The 25,081-nt window shown below is 38.9% G+C and overlaps 2 protein-coding genes and 1 long non-coding RNA gene across 3 annotated transcripts; all 3 read left to right on the forward strand.

Annotated features, from left to right (window-relative positions):
• Positions 1-7,482: 7,482 nt before the first annotated feature.
• LOC139126493 (uncharacterized) lies at positions 7,483-10,620 on the forward strand. The gene is made up of 4 exons (XR_011550599.1): positions 7,483-8,019; positions 8,615-8,733; positions 9,378-9,550; positions 10,181-10,620. It is a non-coding gene; the product is annotated as an uncharacterized lncRNA (long non-coding RNA).
• Positions 10,621-10,671: 51 nt separating this feature from the next.
• Positions 10,672-12,637, forward strand: LOC139126499 (acetylcholinesterase-like). Its single transcript, XM_070692558.1, has 3 exons — positions 10,672-10,808; positions 11,040-11,212; positions 12,056-12,637. Exons 1-3 carry the CDS (start codon positions 10,741-10,743, stop codon positions 12,160-12,162), a joined length of 348 nt encoding a protein of 115 aa, XP_070548659.1. The 5' UTR covers positions 10,672-10,740; the 3' UTR covers positions 12,163-12,637.
• Positions 12,638-17,472: 4,835 nt separating this feature from the next.
• LOC139129282 (acetylcholinesterase-like) lies at positions 17,473-24,741 on the forward strand. The gene is made up of 7 exons (XM_070694921.1): positions 17,473-17,476; positions 17,881-17,958; positions 18,389-18,507; positions 19,398-19,571; positions 20,686-21,317; positions 23,617-23,789; positions 24,561-24,741. Exons 1-7 carry the CDS (start codon positions 17,473-17,475, stop codon positions 24,665-24,667), a joined length of 1,287 nt encoding a protein of 428 aa, XP_070551022.1. The 3' UTR covers positions 24,668-24,741.
• Positions 24,742-25,081: the final 340 nt, after the last annotated feature.

Raw genomic sequence — 25,081 nt, forward strand, 5'->3', positions numbered from 1 at the left:
CATGATGACATGACAAATTGATAATATCGGTGATTGTTGGCAAAACGTGATCGAGAACTCCCTTAAGCAAAGCTGTCGGGATGGGGTTAAGCTGACATGATGTAGATGGCGATTCACTGATGATTTTTCTCACTTCACCGACTGTTGTTAAATAAAGGAAGCTAAAGTTGATGTGACTTGTTTTTGGATTGGTGGCATGTGGCTACATGGGTTGAACGTGTCGAGCTTATTACGAATGTTAACAATTTTCTCTGTAAAATAATCACTAAATAATTCAGCAAGTTTGTCAGCTGTCGAGTGGGTTTGAAGTTGATTTGACGTTTGCCCAGTTATGCTGGAGACAGCTCTGAAGAGACGATTTTGATTGGTAGACTTCTGTTCAATAATAGATATATAGTACTGTAATGTGTTAACTTTCTTGCATTGGTCACGAAATGTTTTTGTGTGTATTTCAAGTTTATTACTGCGCCAGTTTTTCTCGAGGGATCTTCTGAGTCGTTTTGCAGCAGAGATTTCAGCAGTGTACCATTTAGTATCGGGACGTTAAGTGAGAATCCGACTTTGGAGAGGTGCATGTCTGTCCAAGAGTTCCTTGAGGCAAGAATTATTGTATCTGGAAACTGTAATTTTAAAGATCTGCAGAAGATTTATGTAAGTCATATGACTGAATTTCTTTGCTGAAGTCATGAACAGAAACTGCCTTTACACGACGATATGTAACCTTGGTTTGAATTAATGGGGGCTTGGGTAAAACCAGTTGGACACGGACAGGAAAATGATCAGACAAGTAAAGGTTGTCAGTGGTAATTGATTGTATAAGAGAATCATAGTTTGTGAGGACCAGGTCTAATGTATGACCACAGATTATTGATCTATCAGCAAATATTAATTTTTCTGTCAGCAAATATTAAATAATTTAACGATTTATAAATTAGATGTTAAAGTCAACAATAAATCGCACAAACTGTTTTAAAGCTTGCATAATATTTAATGTCAGTTAAGGGAATCATCAAGCATGGAGGCACTAAAGGCAGCGAGGGACAATGGTTAGGGTACAGGACTCACAGTCGGAGGATTGTTGGTTCGAGACTCCAACACGGTGTTGTGCCCCTCAGCAAGGAACTTTACTCCTCATTGCTCCGTGGGGTAGTGGATAATGGATACCTTATCATGTAAAAGGGTTCGCCTGTTGAATGAGTACTAAAATGAAAAATGAAAAAGCCACAGTCTGATGATTCAAGAACGATCCAAGTATCGAAAACTTTAGTGGAATGTGTATTTTAAATTTTCTTGAGATATTCGTCATTGTATTTACACTCTAATAAAGTATTCTGAAGTCTGCTTCTTAAATGTTTTGCAGTAGGCAAGAAAACAATAAACAGATTATTTTGTAAATGGATTAGCGAACGACCTAAGTCTTTGATTTTATATGTGTATTACAGCATCGAACGGTCACCACAGTTTCAGAACTTTAAAGATAAAGACTGAGTCATTTTCATCTTTTTGGTATAAGAAAAGAGAACATTCAGTGAAATTGGCAAAAACTAATTAAACTCAAAGTGCATTTGTGTGTTGTTATACATTTCTATTAGGTACTGTAACAGTAAATTTATTAATAAACCTGTTTGTGACAAATACATGTTTTGACCATTAGAATCTTTATTATTTTCATGCAAGATCTATGATATTTAAATAATGTTTGGAAGGTAAGTCTTCACTATAATGCAACTTTGTGACAATCTTGTCCGAGGCTCTGGGATAGAAATACATTTCCAAGCCATTTTCAAGAATAATGTGGTGTATCCTGTAGAAGGAAATTTTCATCATATACTTGATCCAGAATACGCATGATGCCATAGTTCTTTTGCATGCCAATTAGAAATACGTTCTTGAATCACGTGATTAGCCGGAAATTGCTGGAAGAAAGCGTGTTCTCAGTTAGTTGAGTTTGGCCGTCGTCAGAACGACCAACTGTCCTCAGCTCTGCTAATTTCGCCTCTTTCCCCTGTGATAACCAGCCTAAAGTATGTCGTTCGCAAAATCATAGTACTATTTAGCTATGGAGACTGGCTATAGCTTTATTTAGTCGAAGGCAGCGCAACCTGTACGTGTATGCCTTGAGGACCTCCGCTTGGGCAGGTTTTTGTCAAGCTATCGTAGATTCAAGTTGAGCGGTCCTTGTGGAGAGTTTTGTCACAATATTATACATTAAATCAAGGTATTAAACACACTTTCAATAACAAAAAACAGTAAAAGTTTTAAAATTCGAAAGACACAAGTGAGAAGGATGAAAATCCATTGCCGTTTTTAAGTTAAAATATTATTGACAACACAACACTAAAGCTTAATTGTTCCCATTGTTGATGATGAATTTCTTATTCGTAATTATTTCACCCTAAATTGCTTTACTTTACATATATAGAAAGATCCCGGAAATAGGTTCAATGTAAGTCAAACACGATTGGAAGTAATTTGGGATAATTGGATTTTCATATTTCGCAAATTTCTCAAATTATATTAGGTGCCATATAGTAAATGTTGCAATATCGCAAAGTACTCATAAAAACAAGTGTGTAATATAAAAAGAAAAGCAGATGAGATATCATTTGTAGATTAAATCGACATTACTTCACCATCCAATTATCCGAAGTTAGTTCCAATCGTGTTGTCAATTAATTTTCTAGGGGATGGGGTTAACGGGGGAAACTTAGGGATTTAAGTTTTTTATTCTACATTGAACTTTTGACGTCGCCCCTACACTCCTTAATCGTTGTATTTACAGAACTCTTTCACTTTCAGACCTACAAAAGTGCTCGGCCAAATAGGTATCCCGCACTCGTGTCGTTGTGAATGACTCCACAAATTCACAATGATTAATTTTGTGTAAAAATTGCACTAAAACGCTATTTCCGTAACCGCAAAATCTAACTAAATGAGACTTGGAAACATTGCCGGCCGCGTCCTCCTTTGATTTCCATCTGAACATATGTCTAGGATCATAGGATGTATCATTCGGCAAATCGAACATGATATGCCAGTGATAAATTTACACCGTCTACACCATTAGTGCACATTGAAGGACAATTCGGCGTTTTCCTCCTTTACTACTCTGCAACTTGGCGATTTTACATCCTGCTCAATTCACTGTCCGTTGGTCTTGAACATCACAAGTATTATCATCGTTTCAAAGCCGTCAAAAAGACAAAGAATGTTTTACTGAAACGAGAAAATTAGCCATTCAAGCTTTCACATTTGAAATTTGCAAACAACATTCGACAGCTATAGGAGAAAGAGTTCCACAGACTGGGGAAGATTTTTGAAGAAAATCAAGCAAAATATAGGATGAAATTCTCAAATACTACAGATGGAAATGTTACATAACTTTTTAAGTAAACACGATGAAGGCTTACCGAAAGACCTGTACAACTACTATTCAACTTTGTTAATCTCTAATACGTTTTTAAATGCTTCTTTCTATTTGTGATTCAAATTTGTTGTCTTGGCAAGGACTAGATTACTTCTTGAAGAACTGTCTTTTCGGTCCTCACCAGACTTTAATGTGTGTATGATTTTGTTATTATTATTTTCATTGCTCTGATGGAATCTACAGTCATTTTTGGTATACCTTGCTTTTTGTCAAAGTCAGATCTCCGTTTCTCAGGACTGGGGAATTGTAGACTTGTCTAACTTGTAAAGGGTCGAGATTTTCTTGTAGGGAATGTAAACTTGAGATGTCGATACCTAGCAAGAGATTTCCGTAGCGTCTATGGCTAAATGTACACATCGTCTGGTGTTTTCCTATTGGCTTCGGCTAGAATCCAAAACGTGATCTTCATCGTTAGCAGGACATTCACGGGCAACTTAATAGGACATACCCTAGCCTTAACCATTGCTGTACGATTTAACTTTACCATAGAGCATTTCCGATCGATTTTGCACCAATAATACCTTGTATAATAATCGCAATCATACCAATTCATAATCCAATAACACTAGGTCAAAATTTGTAAGACAATAGTTGTAAACATGGACACAAAACAGCACAGAACAGACAGTAAATAGACGGTACACAAACAAAGTCAAATTCATGAAAGAAAGATATATGGACCTCTGGCCAAAAGACCAAGAAGTGATGTCAGGTGTATCGAAAATAGTAAACGCATCCTGCCCCACATGTGATATAACAATCGCAGGCTTCCCTTGCCCAAATGTAAACGAAGGTGTTTACCATCAAAGCGTGATCGTTAAGTCAGATCTGAGACCGCAAACTGTCGACAATAAAATAGATTGTGGTCATCACTCCATGAGAGATCCTAAATGATTGATTTACACACATTGCATGATTTGTATTGCGCATGATCGGCTCTCCGCCGAACGAAAAAATTTGGAAGTAGCAGATCAGATGACAAAGCCATGACGTGCCCTAACTTTTCTCGCAGATGAAACCTTCAAAAGTACGAAAGACTTACGAAAATCAGACATCGAATTTGTGATATATTCGGGGTTCAATTGCTGACACGGATTGTAGGACGATTCAATAATGAATTAGAAGATGGGCGGCAAAGAACTTTTGTGGTACCAATAGTTAATGAAATTATTTGCAGAAGTCTTCATCACCAAATATCCAATAAAATGACCAAATATTTTGGTCAATGCATTGTGGACTGAATGGTCGTTAAACAACTGATCCCCTCTTGAATGTATGTGTCCATCTAGCTCAGTCTACATAGCAACTGCATGCATTCTCGGCTGTGTTGGTAACTCTTACGTAATACAAATTGAACTGCGAACAGTTTTATTACATCGGTGTATACGTCGCGAACGCTCCCATTGGACAAATCAAGATCTCGCTGTCTTCATAGTTATGAAGGGTGCATTCTGACAGCCCTTGTGAAATAAGGTCTTAGAAGATTGCCTTTTGTGCATCAAGTGACACTACGATTTCTGTCCAGAAATAATGCATTTTCCATATCATTATTGTCCTTGCATTTGCACGCTGCGTTGCCGCTGATTCCCCCGTGGTTGAGGTCACCTCAGGACAGGTAGCCGGCACAACCGTTGAATTCACCCACCCTGACGTCGCCATTCAACGTACGGTCGACATCTTCAAAGGAATACCATATGCCGAGCCACCGGTAGGCGAGCTCAGATTCCAACCGCCACATAGTAAAAGTCCCTGGGAAGGCGTTTACGATGCCACGGAGTTTCGCCCAATATGCATTCAGCCGGAGGACGCAGTTTCCCCTGGATTCAACCCGCAGAGCGAGGACTGCTTATTGTTGAATGTTTTCGCACCACAATCACAGTAAAACTCCCTTTGCGTTTTTGGTAGCTGTACGCTGACACCTACATCTCTACAAAAAAGACAGTCAATGGTTCCCTTCTACTGTCTGTGGTGCAACTTATATTGAAAAAAAAACACTTTCTAATGTGGATCTTGTTAAGTAAGTTTACCTCAGAAATGAGCAATTATGGATCGGATAAGGGGCAACGTCAAAAGATCGATGTTTGAAAAAAAACTTAATTGCTTAAGTTTGGGGGTGGGGGGTTTTTGGCCAAATTAATTTCTGTGCAGTCAAAAACGATTTAACGTCTTTTTGGCAAATTTTACGATTTCAAGGCTGCTTTTCGTACGCTAAAACCGATCCAGTCACCCGAATTTGTGTTACTTTATAATGGTTTTCAATTTTCATATAATTCAATGGTACATTGGTACGTCGTTTGAAAGAATTAGTACAGGGTATGAGTCCGCAATGTTTTTCAATTTTAGGTCAGTTAAGTTAGAAGGGGGGGGGGGGGGGTCTGAGGCCAAACTTAAGCAATTAAGTTAGATTTATTATATTGAACTTTGATGTTGCCCTAAGTACTACCTGGAGTCAACAATATGGGAATTTACCATTAGTAGACATGTTACTTGATAAGCTTGCTACATAATTTTGTCTGTTTTTGTCTGTCTGTCTCCACATTCTCTCTCTCTGTTTGTCTGTCTGCCTTTCCCTATTTCCGTGTATGTCTCTCACTCTCCCTCTGTCTGTCACTGTCTGTCTCTATCCCTATCCTGACTCTGTCTCTGTCCGTCTCTCCCTCGTCCTCTCTCCCTGTTTGCCTAGTCCGAATCTCTGCCTGTGATGGTGTGGATTCATGGTGGTAGCTTTATCACAGGGTCAGGCTCATCATACGACTGTTTGGCTCTGTCTGCAATAGGAGAAGTCGTGATTGTAACAATAAATTACAGGCTCGGTGCGCTTGGATTCCTTCTGACAGGCAAGTCAGGTTTTAAACTCGTATTGATAAGTATTCATAGCTTGCGCGCTTGACAGTCTCGTTTCTACGACTGTGAATTAAATTATCGCGACCGGGAACGTGAGACACGAATGCCACAAGTATTTGAAAAAACAAGCAACAATGCCATGTTTAGAGTCAGCTGAAGATTGCCTGCCTTATAACGATGATTGATCAGTGATATTTAATAAAAGTACGTCGAGATATTACAGTAGAACTTCAAAATCTGCACGAAAAAGTACAAAATGTCATTGCTGTCATGTAGGACAAATGAAATTCTTTTTGAGAAGCTGGTTAACGGAGACTCAAGGATGCAATTTTTTGAGTCATGTTTATGGAAAGTATCGGCAACATTCTCTTTGATAACACTGCTGCAATGTTCCCATAATTACCCTTATACTATCCGAGGACGCTGTTGTTGGCCAGTTTTACAAAGACGCTATCACCTCTTTCCATTACTGTTTTTCAAACCATGCATAATTTGAATCGAGGGGAATATTGTGCTCAAAAACATGATTTTAGAAGTTATCAAGCTATGAAAAGCATACATACCATAATTCACTGAAAAGAACTTTAAGAGCACAAATCATTATGAATCTATGATATATCTTTAGGGCTGTGTGACCTGAAAGTTGCAGGTGGGTGGTATCACTTACCATTCGAAAATGGTATACGAAATGTACGCGCGCAGAAGGATGTTGTCACGGTAGCCATCTGTTTGTGACGGTATACCTGACAGTGACTCATTGCATATGTGACAATTATTAATCACATCATGGCGTTTGGGCAAGCACATGTCATCAGAGATTATTCCCTGTGGACTTACGGCATTGATAATTTCCATCCGTTCGTAAGTAACACGATTGGAACTAATTTGGGATAATTGGATTTTCATATTTTGCAAATTTCTCAAAAGTGTTAGCTGCCATACAGCTGAATGTTGCAATATCGCAAATTTCTCATAAAAACAAGTGTGTAATATAAAAATTTAAGCAGATGAGATAACATTTGTAGATTAAATCGACATTACTTCACCATCCAATTATCCCAAATTAGTTCCAATCGTGTTAAGTCCGCCTGTCCAAATCTATTCACAGATTTTTCTCAGAAATTGTGGGACCGATAGTTTTGTCAAAGTACAAGGACATGATCTTATGCCATACATGTATGGCATACAGTCATAAGGTTCTTGTGTAACGATACTAGCCAAAATCACAGCAAAGTAGCCATTTTGTTTGTTTTTTCATTTCTGGACTCATAACTAAGACATGCATGCTGTATCAAAAGTGGTACAAGGACATAAACAATACATGAATTAACATAGTTTTATTAATTTGTTTTGCGATACAATCCAACATGGCTAGTAACCGCATATCAGTTAAGGTCACAATGTAATCATTTTGGAAGTAAAGCAGCCATTTATCCATATTGTAGTTCCACAACCATTATACGGAGGTGTCTGGAACGACTCAATTCAAACGCACGACTATGGCATTGTACATGCTGGCCAATTTCTTTCGCACTACTATGATGGCTGTAAATGCAAACAAGAACATTTGAACTCTAAACACGGATTAACATTTCCCAAAAGCATTTCATTCAGAGGATGTCATCAACGACCATGTTTTTGATCATTCCAACATCAATGTCAATCCACAGGGGACGAGCACGCCACTGGTAACTACGGACTTCTCGACCAGATCGCAGCATTGCAATGGGTACAGAACAACATAGCAGGTAGGGTCCATTTTACATCGAATATATACTAAACAGGATGATAGCAAGACAACAGGACATAACACTACGCGATTTCTTGTTAACAAGCATCTACTTCATGCACAATAAAATGCTGAATGACGTCAAGATAGCTGAAACTTTTAAAATCATACATCATGCCAAATATACTTTCATTTATTGTCAACATACCTTTGATAAAGTGACTACATTGATTTTATTAGTCCCATACGACCATTGAGCGCAGTTCCATCAAACCTATTCCTTCAAAAGATGACTGTCATAGAACCCCACAGTGTTTACCGGAGGAGTTCATTTTATAATAAGGCATCTCTATTTGCTGCAAAACAATAATAGTAAACTTATAACAATTAACAAATAAACAAATTCATAAATAAATTGATTTATTAATAAATGACTATCTTCAAACTTTTGGATTGGTTGTTGTTCGATAAAAACATTACGAAAACAAGTTTAACGGGAGATATACCTCAATTTGATGCAACCCTTCGCTTCTTATAGCATAGTTTCAAAGACTTGAAAAGCGAGTGCTATCTCGGTAATACCGACGTATTCTCCTCACTTTCTCTCCACGTAGCATTTGGAGGAGATGCTAACAGGGTGACAATATTTGGTGAAAGTGCTGGGTCCATGTCCGTCGACCTCTTGTTGTTTTCGCCACTGGCGGAGGGACTCTTTCAAAGAGCAATTATGCAGGTAAGCTTATAGGTGGAACGCCTATTGATAATCACTTGGGTTTGCAATGTCAATCTCTCAAATGATAAATAATAAAATTCACTCTTTTCTTCCATACACACAAATACACCTAACCACGAACGTACGGACGCACGTACATGCATGCATGCATGCATAGATGCATACATACATACATACATACATACATACGTGCGTGCGTACGTACGTGCGTGCACGTACATACGTACATACGTACATACATACATACATACGTACGTACGTACGTACGTACGTACGTACATACATACATACATACATACATACATACATACATACATACATACATACATACATACATACATACATACATACATACATACATACATACAACCTACCAACCGACCTACCTACCTACATACCTACCTACCTGCACATACCTACCCACAAACCCACCGACCCACCCATCCATCCAACCACGCACAAATCCTCCCACCCTCCAACCCGCCTGCCTGCCTGCCTTAATGAAAGCATCGTGTGTAATGTTATCACATTATGTACCCCACATTCAAATATAAGCATTCAAATATAAGCATTCGAATGTAGCATATGCGGAGTTTTTTTGAGGAAATTAAAGTGTCCTCAATATTTACTCTATTTATTCACAGAGTGGAACTTCATCATGGCCAGGCTACCCTCTAACTGATACAGCATTACAAACAAGGCAGCCCATGGTCTCGGCAAAGTGGTTGGATGCCAGAAGGATACATCTGAAGAACTGCTTCAATGTCTCCGTACGGTGCCAGCCAAGGAGTTCAGCAAAATTATTATTCCCTTCACGGTGATTTGATCATAAAGCTCTTTCTGTCAAAACTGACCAGATTTTTTTATTAATTACGCCAAATTAAAGTACTTTATCGTCTGTCCATAACAAACATAAAGTTTCTTTAGGCTCATGGAATTTACGCTAAAACGCGTAACAACAGAATATTTTCAGAGTAATTTAATTGATGCAGCTATAAAACTCAATGACGGTCTGAAATTACCTTTTCTACCGGCTGGAACCATCACAAGGGGAGTATCAGAAACAGATAATGAATAGCATGCATTGAATCACAGATAATGTTCGGATGATAATAATGATTATGATGTTGATGATGATGATACGCATATGTGCATGCGCGTTAATTAACTTTTCTTTAATGTATGTCCGCTACAAAATTAAGCAATAAGTCACATTGTTGCTATAGCATTGCATAAGATTTTGACCAGTTCACGACATGCGTGCACGAGCGATATCGACTGCTATTTAGTGAACTGGTCACAGCGGAGTGGTGTACCCGTCCCTGTATAAAGCAGGATAAGTTATTTTCACGTCTCGACAAATCAGGTTACTTTTATTTGCGCAATCAATATACCAGACAGTATATTTGAGTCCTGGACCTAAATTTCCTACCGTTCTTCTTTGTAGAACTTAATACCAGGTGCAGCCGGAGAAGGGCTGGCGGAGGGTCCATTTGCTCCCTTTGTGGACGGCAATGTCTTGCCGGAAGATCCCAAAGCCGTCATCGCTGAAGGGCGCTTTTCTGGAACTGGTATTGACATACTGATGGGTGCAAATGCTGACGAGGGTACATTTGTAATAGCGTTAGCGCTACCTTACACGATAAACCAGACTGAACCTACAGTGAGCAAATCTCAGTTCGACGAATTCTTACAGCTTTCCTCTTTGGCCCCGCGAAAAGTAGCCCTGCTGCACACGACGCCGCCAAGCTAATGTACGTGAACTGGGCGACAGTGGACTCTGACGACGCTAACTACGCCGAAGCGTTGTCTCAGATGACCAGCGATGAGATACTTGTTTGCTCGACGGATTTATCAGCCGGGCGTACAGCGAGGCAGGTAGTAAGGTCTATCGGTATTTCATGACCATGTACCGGCTTCATCAGTCTGGCCTATATCTTGGATGGGTGCAGCACATTTCGAAGATATCCAGTTTGTGTTGGTTATCACTTCTTAAACTATACCATCATGCCACAAGAAGAGGTGAACATGACACTTCAGATAATGAAGTATTGGACAAACTTTGCAAAAACAGGGTATGTGCATAAATGCAGGATATATTATATCTGTGTGTGTATGTATATACACATACATACATACATACATACATACATACATACATACATACATACATACATATATATATATATATATATATATATATATATATATATATATATATAGATGAAATTTTTACTGGATCAATAGTATCAGTCACTTTCTTTCCATTTTCCTTCTGTAACATATTGATTGTTTTGTGATTTTAGAAATCCAAACCTGCACTCGACTGGTAATTCCGAGCAAGGGGGCTGGCCCTTGTTTAAGGTGCCCGGATTAGCGTACAAAGAATTGTCAATCGACATGGAAACCAAGTACGGGCACAAAACCAGGGAGTGTGCATTGTGGAACGATTACATTCCAAGCCTGATAGAACGAACAGGTCGGTAAACGCCGATTCGCCGATAGCTACTTAACTTTTAATTCTAAATCTTTTCAATTGTCGTTGTGCTCGTGAGTATCAGTCCGAAATTGAGAAAACGAAAGGTGTATGAAACAATAAGTGTGACTCTCGTATTGTGGTGATTAAAATCACTCTGAGGCTGCACCGTCTGTTACATACTTCAACATTAAAAGCAGCACCAGCACCATCGTCATCATCATCATCATCATCATCATCATCATCATCATCATCACAACAACAACAACAATAAGAAGAAGAGGAATAAGAAGAATAAGAACAATATTAATAATTATAGTGACGATGATGATGATGATGATGATGAGGAGGAGGATGAGGATGATGCTGATGATGTTGGTGGTGGTGGTGATGATGATGATGATGATGATGATGATGATGATGGTGATGATGATGATGATGGTGATGATGATGGTGATGATGATGATGATGGTGGTGGTGGTGATGATGATGATGATGATATTTGTGATGATGATGGTGATGATGATGATGATGGTGATGGTGGTGGTGATGATGATGATGATGGTGGTGGTGATGGTGGTGGTGGTGGTGATGATGATGATGATGGTGATGGTGGTGGTGATGATGATGATGATGGTGGTGGTGATGGTGGTGGTGGTAGTGGTGGTGGTTATAAAGGTGATAATGAGACAGAATGAACTGTATTATTTACTTGACTCTATTTCAATGTGTAAGTTGTGAACTGAACATTCGTTCTCGGCTACGTTCCTCATGACTTTGCCAAAACATGTCTTTATAAGTCGTGCTCGAAATATTCCTTCATCTTACATTACTGTCCTTTTTCAGAAAATTGCGATGGATGCACGAGTGCCGCTGAAGATACCAGTCCATCCGTGTTTGCAATTGGTGTTATCACATCCCTTCTGTACAGACGCTTCGATGTTGATGTCTAATTACAAAAAAAAAACAAAAAGAAAGAAAAAAATCAAGACGCGTATTTCAACAACATAAAAAAGCTGATATATTTTGTGCATTTTGTACTCACATTTGACTCACAAGAAGAATTGGCACTGCTGATGTCCACGTATCAGAGATAAGCTATATTAAGTTCCATTGACATGACCGCATGTCTGACTATTACCAAAGTTTTTTAAACAGGCCGGTATAATTGCTGTCCTCTTTCATACCAATTTTATTGTTTCCTTCTAAATAGCAAGTGCGAATATTATTTGTTCTCAAAGAATCAATCGAGATGTAAAATAATTGCCTTGCTTATTCAATTTACTATGTATAAAACAACGTTATTGCCAACAAGCTTGTCTTTTCGGGAGAATTATTCAGTTGCCAGCAATAAAGTTGCCATTGGATAAAACACTAATAGAGAGTGTCCTGGCAAAAATGGAATTGGTTTTTTGAGGTAGAAGTACAAGTAAACAACAAAACAGAGAAAATGAGAACACAAATGATGAGAAATGAAAGAAACCTTGCAGGTTATTGAATGTGAATGTATTGCTACGTTTACTAAACTAGAAGAATTTGCGGGAATGTCTTACATTACAGGCACCATGGCTGCAGATCAATCGCCATTGATAGGTTGGAATCCGGTGGGTGGGTGTGGCGGTGGGTTATTATTGCTCGCACAAAATCTAATTTAGCGTGGCTTCAGGTGCTGTTACTGATACCCAGTGAAGTGTTCCTCGGCCAGAAAGGTAAGACGTCACTGCCGGTGAGGCTGCACACAACTTTTCGACAGCTGTCTGTGTAACAAAACCATCCGTACAAGTGAAAACACTGACGCTCGAAAACAGAAAGTTGAACGCGGGAAAAATTAAAAGCTGAGCCGCCATAAAAATGTTTTACACCATGCATGTTTTTTGCAATGGCCATGACCTGGTGAACGGCACGAGAGCCTTATTTTTATATAGGTGAGGCATGCAATCCACAATACATGGAAATAACTCCACGTTTCCATCCATCTTGATCGGAAATATGCTTGAAAATGTGTTTATATCTAATGAAGTATATCGCTAAATGATCGATGAGCGGGCGCTAGCAATCAATAACCAATATTGAGAACCGAACCGGTCAAAAACGATGCACCCTTGCTAATTTGAAGAAAGGTAACCTCAAACCCCGGTGTACTGTTGTGTCCATTTTTTAAAATCTGCAAACTAACACAGCGATTGTCCATGCAGGATTTTTGAACAACTGTAGATGACATTTTACTACTAGTTCAGAGAATGTGATGACCGTAGATCATTGTTTATCGATTTATTGCACCGATGACACCTTGATTATAATCGCAGACTTCCTTTACGAAAATGTCAACACAGGTGTTTACCAGCAAAGCTTGGTCGTTAAAATAGAGTCTTGGACCGCAAACAATAAAATAGATTGTGGCTGTCACATGTCAAGAGATCGTAAATTATTGATTAACACACACGGCATGATTTTGCATTGCACGTGGCCTTAACGCTTTCCGCCGAAGGAAAATTTCGAGTTAAGAAGTCTAGATGGCAAAGTTATGAGATGAAGACCTTTCAGAGACGTTACAAAGATGACGCAGAGAAGTTAACGACCTCCGTTCGAACGAAAGAAATCCAAAATTTAATCTGAACGATGATCATGTATCATAAACTGAGAAATTTTCCAGGGTCCAACCATATGCACCAAAAACCTTGGCGTAACAATAGCATACAATCTAGTGGAATTTTCGCACGTTATTCGAACAAGAATAACAGTTATAAAGGTGACGAGTTTATTTTTTCCGTTAATTAAGCATAGCCCCCCCCCCCGAAAGGTATACGATTACAGTCAGATCTCCTCACAATATGATACAGATTCGAATACGCATCTACCTATAATCATAATTCTAGTAATGCTCGTGCAAGACTTTTATCGTTTTATTGCATTCGTTCATTTAGTGTGTCAACTACACTATTTGTTGTGTACAGATGTGGAATAGTTGTGTTTGACGAGTCACTTACCACACTGTCTTGCAATGAAATCGTGTCATGATCTTTGTGAGTTGTACGAAGGCGATGCTTTCAGCTGTGATCATTGATTCAAATGTCTTCGATTCTGTCGTCGAAAGTTTGCTGTCTTGGTCTACCAGTTGGCTACATTTTGCCATTCCTTTGTCGCGTTGTCCGTCGATGACTCGCGTGCACGCGTCGCCAAAGAAACTCATCGCGCGTGACCTCAACCATTCTCAAAGACGTTACTTTGGTAGTAGAAAAGACTTACGATAATCAAACAGCGAATTTGTGATACATTCTCGCCATGGTTCAATTGTTGACGCAGATTGTTGGACGTTTCGATAGTGACATATTGTCGAACGAAAAAACCCAAAAATATTTCCCCCTAATTGGGAAGCTGGAGTGACAAAAAATTTGTTTTATAACAATAGTAATGACTTTATTTGCAGAAAGTCTTCATCGCCAAATATCCCATAAAATGATCAAATATTTTTTTCTGATATGAAGAGCGTACTGACTGCTCATTAAGCCACTTGTCAATGACTGTTTACTTGAGGGGTGTAGCAATATTATGAGACTTGTGATCGCATTCGATGATTTTACGGGAGGACAGTCTCGAATGCACTGATCCCAACTTGATTGTATCCATCTAGCCTTGTCTACATAGCAACCGCATGCATTCGTGGCCGTGCTGGTAACTCTTACGTACGAATTGAACCGCGAATAGTTACATAACATCTGTGTACTGTGCGAACGCTCCAATTGGACAAGTCAAGCCCTCGCTGTCTTCATGTACATTAAGGGTGCATTTTGACTGCTGTCTATTGTGTTCATCTATTTCCACTACGACTTCCGTAGAAATGATGCATATCCGTATTGTGATTGTCATTGCATTTGCACGCTGCGTTGCCGCTGATGCCCCCGTGGTTGAGGTCACCTCAGGAGAGGTAGCCGGTACAACCGTTGAATTCTCCCACCCTGACGTTGCCATTCAACGTACGGTCGACATTTCAAAGGAATACCTTATGCCGAGCCACCGGTAGGCGAGCTGAGATTTCAGCCGCCACAGAGTAAAACTGCCTGGGAAGGCGTTTACGATGCCACGGAGTTTCGCCCCATTTGCATTCAGGCGGAGGACGCGGCTTCCCTGGATTTGACCCGCAGAGCGAGGACTGTTTATTTTTGAATGTTTTGCACCACGAACACAGGTAAAGTTTTTTATACTTTTATGTTATCACAAGCAGGCACCTACTTCAGTATATCAAAAAAAATGTCAAGTGTGAATATTTTCGAGTTCCATAAGAGAGAAACGAGCAAGTTTTAGATTGAAAACGATTTCGCATTGATCAGAGAGGTACTAAGTCAAACAACTTATTCTAGAGTTAATTGCATGAGAATTTGCCATATGGAAGTCACTTCACTCATTGCTCTCGCGAAAGAGTTACTTTAATTTCGCTTCTTACGCGCGTGTCTCGTCTCTCAATCTCTCTTTCTCCAACTCCCTCTGTCTGGTTGCCCTTCTGTCTTTCCTTGTCTCCATTCCTGTGGCCCCCTCTTCCTCTGTGTGACTATCTGTCTGTTTGTCCATGTCTTTATATCTCTTTGTCTGTCTATGTCTGTCTCTGTCTGTGTGTTTGTCTGTTTGTTATTCTTTCTGACTCTCACTGTCTGTCTCTGTCTATCTATCTCTATCGCTGCCCCTGTCCGTATCTCTCTCTCTCTTCTCTCTCTCTCTCTCTCTCTCTCTCTCTCTCTCTCTCTCTCTCTCTCTCTCTCTCTCTCTCTCTCTCTCTCTCTCTCTCTCTCTCTCTAGTCCGAATCTCTGCCTGTGATGGTGTGGATTCATGGTGGTAGCTTTATCACAGGGTCAGGCTCATCATACGACTGTTTGGCTCTGTCTGCAATAGGAGAAGTCGTGATTGTAACAATAAATTACAGGCTCGGTGCGCTTGGATTCCTTCTAACGGGCAAGTCAGTTTTTTATCCTATGTGTTGTAGACACGTATAGTAGCTTGCGTACCTTTTAGAATAATTAGTGTGACTGTGAATGGAATTGTCAGGACTGAATACGTGTGAGACATAAATGACCCTGGCAAGAAAAAACCCAACGAGTAATGCCATGTTAATTGTCATCGTGAAGATTGACTGTCTTATAACGTTTTTGTTCTACATATTAGCAGTAGTGTGAGACATCTCGATAAGTAAATCATGGTATTAATAAAGTACGTCCAGATATTACAGGAAAAGTTTCAGAATCGGCATTAACACAAGTCACAAACGTCATGGTATCCACGTACGATGAGTGCAATACTTTTCCAGAAGCAAGCTAACGGAGAAGCGAAAATGCAAATTTCTTTTGTGTTACATTTATCGAAAAAAATCGGTAAAAATGCTGTATCCCCCTTAATTCAAATATTATGTTTTTTCATAAGTCATGAAAATGTCAATCGAGAAGATTATTGTTCTAAAAGTACGTTTTCAGACATGCCAGACTTCACTGAGGAGACTCGGGGAGCATAAAATCTCGACGAATCTACGATCTATCTCCAGATACTGTGTGACTTAAAATTGCACATTGAGGCATCGCTTACTGTTCAAAAACGGAAAGAAATTTACATTGACTTACTCGAGAGGAAGTATGTTGTAGCCATCTTTTTGTTACGGTGTACCTGACAGTGAAATGTACATGGTATATGTGACAACATAGCGTTAGGACAAGCAACTACAATCAGAAAACACTATCACCGTTGACTTACGAATTTGATAATATCCATCGCTCCTTAATACCGCGGATCTATCTACAAGCTTATCCAGAGATTGGGGTCAATTTATTTACAAGTTCGTACAAGGACATGACCTTATATCATACATGTGCACGTAAATTTGTTGTGATACCTGCCAAAATCATAAGCAAGTATAAATTTTGTTTCTTTCTCATATGAAGAGCCATAACTGCGACATGTATGGACAGATTTGTGTCAAATGCATTACAAGGATATGTACATAATTATGTATTTAATGTGTATATTGATTTGTTTTAATATACAATCCAATATGACCGATTACAACCCATTTATTTCATTTTCATGTCTATAGCTGTAGCTATGACATACTACTATCCAATGTGGCACCAAGTAGGTGGCCATTTTGTTACTATTTTTGACATTCAAAAATTATTATAGAAAAATACACGAATCAATTTTTTCCAACTCGATACAAGGACACAAAACGCACTATGACATTTATAATTAAATCTGCATGTTTGGCGGGATAACACCATTCAATATGGGTACTAGGTGTCCATTTTGTAATAATTTTTCTCATATCTAACTCATTATCACGTATATCTGAACGGATTTAATTAAAAATTGATATAAGGACAATGTACGATGACAGACACATGCATATCAGTTCGGGTTACAATGGGATTCAGTTTGGAATTCGGGAGGGGGAGGGGCTTTTGTCTATGTTGTAGTCTCATAATCATTTCTTGGACATGTCTGAAACGCTCCAATTCAAACTAATGACTGGGGCATTGTCCTATGATTTTAAAACCCGCCGGCAAATTTCTCTCGCACTATCATATCAAGAACTTTTAATATCAAAGAGGGATTAAGAATTCTCAAAACATTTGGGGACTTTGTCATCAACGATCACTAGTTTGATCATCCTAACATCAATGTCGATCCACAGGGGACGAGCACGCCACTGGTAACTACGGACTGCTCGACCAGATCGCAGCATTGCAATGGGTACAGAACAACATAGCAGGTGGGGCTAACTTTCATCAAATATGTACTTAATGACTGATAGCAGAAAAAATGTAATAGCGCTGTTCGTCGAGTGCAATGATCATTATTTTTTCACGAGACTTGTATTTAATTTGCGATGACTGTCGTAGAACCCGTAGAGTTTACTGGATCAGGTCATATGTAAATAAGGCATCTCCATATACTAAATATAATCGAACACAACAACAAAACGAGTAGAATAAAAAAATAAATGAATTTTTTAGTACTTAATGACGGTCGTCAAACTGGTATTTGTTGTTGTTAGATTTCGAAAACAAATTTTACGGAAGACACATGCTACCCCTTCGCTTCTTACAACATAAAGTTTCCACGAGTCAGGAACATGAAAAAAGAGAGTGTTATCTCGACAATATATACCGATATTTTATTCTTTATTTCTCTCAACGTAGCATTTGGAGGAGATTCCAACAGGGTGACAATATTTGGTGAAAGCGCTGGATCCACGAGCGTTGATCTCTTGTTGTTTTCGCCACTGTCGGAGGGACTCTTCCACAGGGCAATTATGCAGGTAATCGTGTGCGTCGACTGGAATGCTAAGATGAGCGGTCGTAATATTCATTTACGTTGTAATTCTAATTCCTCAAATATATCAATACAACATGAGCATGTGGTGTGTTATAAAACACCTACTGCCTGGTTTTCATTCAGCTATAGCGCTCGTCTGTTACCCCTCGTGGCCTACGGCCTCGGGGAATAGCGATGTGTTTCTCGTAACACACAGCCCCTCGGGGTAATATTTATTTATTATTTATTTATTTCACTTTAAAGGATTACCCATTTACATGCTCAAATCGAGTTAAAATTACCCAATAAGGCTGTAATCTCCCATGGGGTCCCAATTAAACACACAGAATTAAAATCCAATAAGTGTTAAAAAAAACAATGAAGTCAAATAGCAGACAAAATAAAAATATAGATAAAATATTTAAAAAACGACAAAGCAAAGAGAATAAAAAATAAAAGTTCTATTTATCAATATTATCCCTAATAAAACATTTCAACCGAGCTTTAAAAATTTCAACGTTGTGGCTGCACCGAATATCATCGGGAAGTGAGTTCCAGAAACTTGAGGCACGCATAGAGAACGTCCTCTGGCCTGTTTGTGTACGGAATTGAGGGAGTAGCAATTTATGAGTTGCAGCAGAACGTGTCTGGTAACCATGAACATCATTTAAAGGCACAAATTTCTCAGAGAGATACGTTGGTGCAGTATTCAGAAGACAATTATAGGTTTAAAACACATGTAAATAAAAGATGCGTTGTTTAACGGAAAAAACATTGGCTGCTTCAAAGAGTGAATCGGTTGAGGTATTAAATCAACATTGAGAAGATAGACGGGCGCTATAGCCCTCATGACCAGGCAACAGGTGTTTATGAGTTTCCTTTGTCTGTTTACAGAGTGGAACTGCATCGATGCCGGGCAATCCTCTTACTGATACAGCATTACAAAACAAGGCAGCCCATGGTCTCGGCAAAGTGGTTGGATGCCAGAAGAATACATCTGAAGAACTGGTTCAATGTCTCCGTACGGTGCCAGCCAAGGAGTTCAGCAAAATTGTAGATCCGTTCGCGGTGATTGCATTATAATGCATTTCCGGTCAAAACTGACAGAATTAATCAATATTCAAATTCAAATACTTTATTGTCTGTCCATAAAAACATAAATTTATCTTTCGGCTCGTCGAATAAACACTAAAACGTAACACAACAACAGTCTACATCATAAGTTTGACAGGTTTAACTGACACAGCTATAGGAATAAAGGACTTCCTAAGGTGATCTTTTCACAAAGTAGGATGGGTAGATCATTTAGAATTTCTATGGTAGATATGGAGAAGATCTTATATCCAAATTTTCCTGGTTTTGACTCACAAGGGTAATCATGCAGCTAGCTGAATAATGGCACAATTACCTTGTCACACTAGTTCAATCTTGACGGGTGTAGTATGCTAGCAGGGTACGCTTACCCATTCCGGACACCTGGTACCACCACTAACTAATGATTCGAGATTGCACTATGGATCTTGTCAATGTATTTCTTTTGTGTTGTTTCTTGGACCTGGTTATAACTTGCCTTTAATGATAACGATTTCTGAAATTGATTTGATGTGTCAAAATCCTACCCACTGGAACCATCACCAAAGGAAGCATCTTAAATTTACATATAAGGAGGATGGGTTGAATCACAGACGATGTTCAGATGATGATGATGATGATGATGATGATGATATTCATATGTGTATGAGTGTCGTAAAGTTAAGCAATAAACCACATTAAGCCACAGAACACCACGAAATTTGACCATTTCACGACATATATGCACGAGCGATGGCGGGAGGCGTATATATGGAGTAAACTGGTCAAAACCGGATGGTATATCTGTTGCTGGGGTGATTTATTTCTATGATACCATAACAGTATGTTGAAATTCTTGCGCGAAATTTAAAAAAAAGTCTTTTTCCAAAGAGCTCATGTATATATATATATATCTCACGAATATAGCACTCTTATTTTCACTTCTCGACCAATCAGATTACTTTATTTGCGCCATCAATATACTGGTACCATAGATAAAATACAGTCATTTGACTCAATGACCATGTAACTGTCTAAATATTGTAAAGCTAGCTAAACTATAACATTATACTTTTCCAAACCTAATTGCCTTCACCGTTTTTCTTTGTAGAACTTAATACCAGGTGCAGCCGGAGAAGGGCTGGCGGAGGGTCCATTTGCTCCCTTTGTCGACGGGAATGTCTTGCCGGAAGATCCCAAAGCTGTCATTGCTGAAGGACGCTTTTCTGGAACTGGCATTGACATACTGATGGGTGCAAATGCTGACGAGGGTACATTTGTAATAGCGTTAGCGCTACCTTACACGATAAACCAGACTGAACCTACGGTGAGCAAATCTCAGTTCGAGGAATTCTTACCGATTTTCCTCTTCGGCCCCGCGAAAAGTAGCCCTGCTGCACACGACGCCGTCAAGCTAATGTACGTGAACTGGGCGACAGTGGACTCCGACGACGCTAACTATGCTAGAGCTTTATCGCAGATGACCGGAGATGAGTTGTTTGTTTGCCCGACGGATTTGTCAGCCCGGGCGTACAGCGAGGCAGGTAGTAAGGTCTATAGGTATTTCATGACCCATGTACCGGCTACGTCAGTCTGGCCTATGCCTTGGAGTGGTGCAGCCCATGCCGAGGATATCCAGTTTGTGTTTGGTTATCACTTCTTAAACTACACCATAATGCCACAAGATGAGGTGAACATGACACTTCAGATAATGAAGTATTGGACAAACTTTGCAAAAACAGGGTATGTGCATAAAAACAATATATATATATATATATATATATATATATATATATATATATATATATATATATATATATATATATAATATTTTACCTCTCTGTCTATGCATATTATAATATATATATTATATATATCTAATATATATATATATATATATATCATATTTATTTATTTATTTATTTATTTCACTTTAAAGAATACCATTTACATGCTCAAATCGAGTTAAAATTACCCAATAAGGCTGTAATCTCCCATGGGGTCCCAATTAAACACACAGAATTAAAATCCAATAAGTGTTAAAAAAACAATGAAGTCAAAAAGCAGACAAAATAAAAATAAAGATAAAATATTTAAAATAAACGACAAAGCAAAGAGAAAAAATAAAAGTTCTATTTATCAATATTATCCCTAATAAAACATTTCAGCCGAGCTTTAAAAATTTCAACATTGTGGCTGCACCGAATATCATCAGGAAGTGAGTTCCAGAAACTTGAGGCACGCATAGAGAACGTCCTCTGGCCTGTTTGTGTACGGAATTGAGGGAGTAGCAATTTATGAGTTGCAGCAGAACGTGTCTGGTAACCATGAACATCATTTAAAGGCACAAATTTCTCAGAGAGATACGTTGGTGCAGTATTCAGAAGACAATTATAGGTTAAAACACATGTAAAATAAAAGATGCGTTGTTTAACGGAAAAAAACATTGGCTGCTTCAAAGAGTGAATCGGTTGAGGTATTAAAATCAACATTGAGAAGAACTCTCAGTGCTCTTTTCTGTAACTTATACACTTTCTCGATATTTTTTAAAGTTGTATTTCCCCAAACTACACAACAGTAATCAATAGCTGACTGAATTAAACCATAATACAGAACTTTTCTAAGATGACATGGAATGAATTTGAATAATCTTCGAAGTAAACCGATTCTCTTGCTCAGAGTGAGACATAAATCGTCAATATGTTTGTCCCAAGTAAGAACATTGTCCAATGTAACACCTAAAATCTTCTCAAATGAAACACAAGAGATGTTACACTCATTAATGGCAATATCAAGTCTATCACCCATTGTATCTGCACATTTTAATTTTTGGCGAGATCCAACCAACATGGCTTTCGATTTGCCTTCATTAATGACCATGCCATTGTTAATTACCCAATCGTTCACTGAAGTGGCGTCGTTTTGGAGCGACTGATTAACATCGGCAACTGAAATGCCAGATGTAAGGAGAGTCTGGTCGTCGGCATACATGTCTAGGTTAGAATTACACAAAGTCAGTGGCAAATCATTAATGAAAATGGTAAAAAGCAGTGGACCTAATATTGATCCCTGAGGCACACCAACAGTAACTTTTTCAACGTCAGATATCTTACTCATGTGACAAACAACTTGAGAACGATCTGAGAGGAAAGAATCAAACCATTTTAACACATTTCCATGCAATCTATAAAGAGACAATTTCTTAAGTAGTACATCGTGGTTAACAAGATCGAATGCTTTAGAGAGGTCCAAAAACAAAACACCTGAAGCCGACCATCATACAGATGTGTGTGAATATATATTCGAGAGAGAGACTATTAGTGCAAGATGCGAGGTATAATTATATTCAAATATGCAGATTACATTAATGAGCATTGTTTAGGTATTAAAATCTATGCTAATGACCTTAATCAATGTGGAATATTCATGTACCTCGGATCTTGCATTGTATAGAGAGAGAGAGAGAGAGAGAGAGAGAGAGAGAGAGAGAGAGAGAGAGAGAGAAAGAGAGAGAGAGAGAGAGAGAGAATTTTCCATATCAGGGTGTTCTTTTATATTTGACGTTGATCGTCATTAATTTCGATAATACCTATTACTTCACCTGTGCATGCGTAAAAGGATGGAAGAATATTTTTCAAAACTTAAACACATGGACGCATGCACACATGAGATTGTTATCAGTATCATCCTCCAGATCGTTGGCCGATTTCGATCTATGCGTCGAGTTGATCACACATTTTTGAGTTTGGAAACATCTCTTGCACCCGAGTGGATGGGTCTTTCGAAATCCTATACGCAACATGGAGTTGCAGACATCGTCGTCGTATGATATGGCACCGTACCGCGTTTTCATGAAGCGATTTCCTTGGGTACTAGGTCAAGCAATTACTGCAGTAGCTTTAACGTCATTAAAATGATATTATATGGCTCCTAGGTCACCATTAAACCTCATACCCTTTACTGTCAAGTTACTTTTTCTGCTAATCATAGCGAAGAATGAGCACGGACATGGCCCGTTAAATCAAACTTTTTGCGGTTTCAGAAATCCAAACCTCCCTTCAAACGACGAAACCGAGGATGAAGACTGGGCCATGTTTACAGTTCCCGGATTGGCGTACAAAGACTTCTCAGTCGACATGGAAACCAAGTATGGGCACAAAACCAGAGAATGTGCATTCTGGAACGATTATATTCCAAGCCTGATCAAACGAACAGGTATGTTGATACTAACGTTTGTTTTCCTAATGTCGCGCGCAGGTATCGATCTTGCCGAAGAGCCAAAACTATTGCTTCAGCACAGCGTCATGTAGTGTTCACTTGAAACCACATTTTGAGAAGATAGAGTCACAGTGCCCATGATGATATTGAAGATGATGATGATGATGATGATGATGATGATGATGATGATGATGATGATTGCTTATTTTCATTCCTTCTGCTACAAATTTGGAAAGAGTCCTTTAAAAGAATGCAAATATATTCCGACTGGGCTACGCTGGGAGTACAATAACATTACTATCATAGGTTTTTGATGTGCCAGGTTTATCTAATGAAGCAAAACAGCTGGTTGAAAACGACCCTGATCAAGGTGTCGATAGGGCTGCATTGTGGAATGCTAATGAACCTCTACTACATTTTTTGGTCAAAAGTCCTCGATGTCCTCCTCAGCAAACAAATCATTTTTTCTGCTCACCAACTTATATTTTTGTTCACTGAGTAAGAAAATTCCCTGCCAGGTGATGATAAATGTTGTCGGCTCGCATTTTGCCCGCCACGCTGATACGAGTAGAAACACTATCCCTTCCTTTAAAAGGCGCTCATAGGCATTCCTTTTCAAAACGTTTTGTTGGCTGCCCATTTTAATTACTGTAGTGTCAGTAGTCGTTCAGCGCTTTTCTTTAAGCACCGCAATGGGTCTGGGCAAACTCAGTAGTCCAGTCCCGTGAGAGCAAATTGACATCACCCTTTTTCTATCTTTTTTTCCAGAAAACTGTAATGAGTGCACGAGTGCCGGCGAAGACATCAAGCCTTCAATTCTCGTCGTCGGCTTTTTAACGCTAATCATTCGTAAACTTGTCAGTTTCGATGATTGATCAACAACAATTTTCGGAAAAAATGTGAATACCAACCTTTCAAGGAACAACTGAACGTCTTTTCCCTTTCCTCATTATATGGACTATTAAATTCGAATTTCTTACAAACTCATTCATACGTACCTTGTTAACACTCAAGATCATAGTTTTATGGCGCCGCGACGAGATTAAGTCAACATATTGAATGGTAGGTCGCGACGATTCGAAATTAAGCAGGGATGATCACGTTCCAAGGAAAGTTAATAAGATCCTTAGTTTCGTTCCAGAGATTCGAAATTGAGGATTCGTAGATCGGTTAATACCATCCGAAGTGATGTTGCGAGGAGTAAAGGTCTTTGTTGGGGTATTGAGGCGAAGATTCGACAAGATAGGTTGAGAGGATCCGAAACACTGAAAACGCCTTCCGGAAGGAAG

The sequence above is a fragment of the Ptychodera flava genome, chromosome 3, assembly GCF_041260155.1.
Source record: "Ptychodera flava strain L36383 chromosome 3, AS_Pfla_20210202, whole genome shotgun sequence".
NCBI classification, from domain to species: Eukaryota; Metazoa; Hemichordata; class Enteropneusta; family Ptychoderidae; genus Ptychodera; species Ptychodera flava.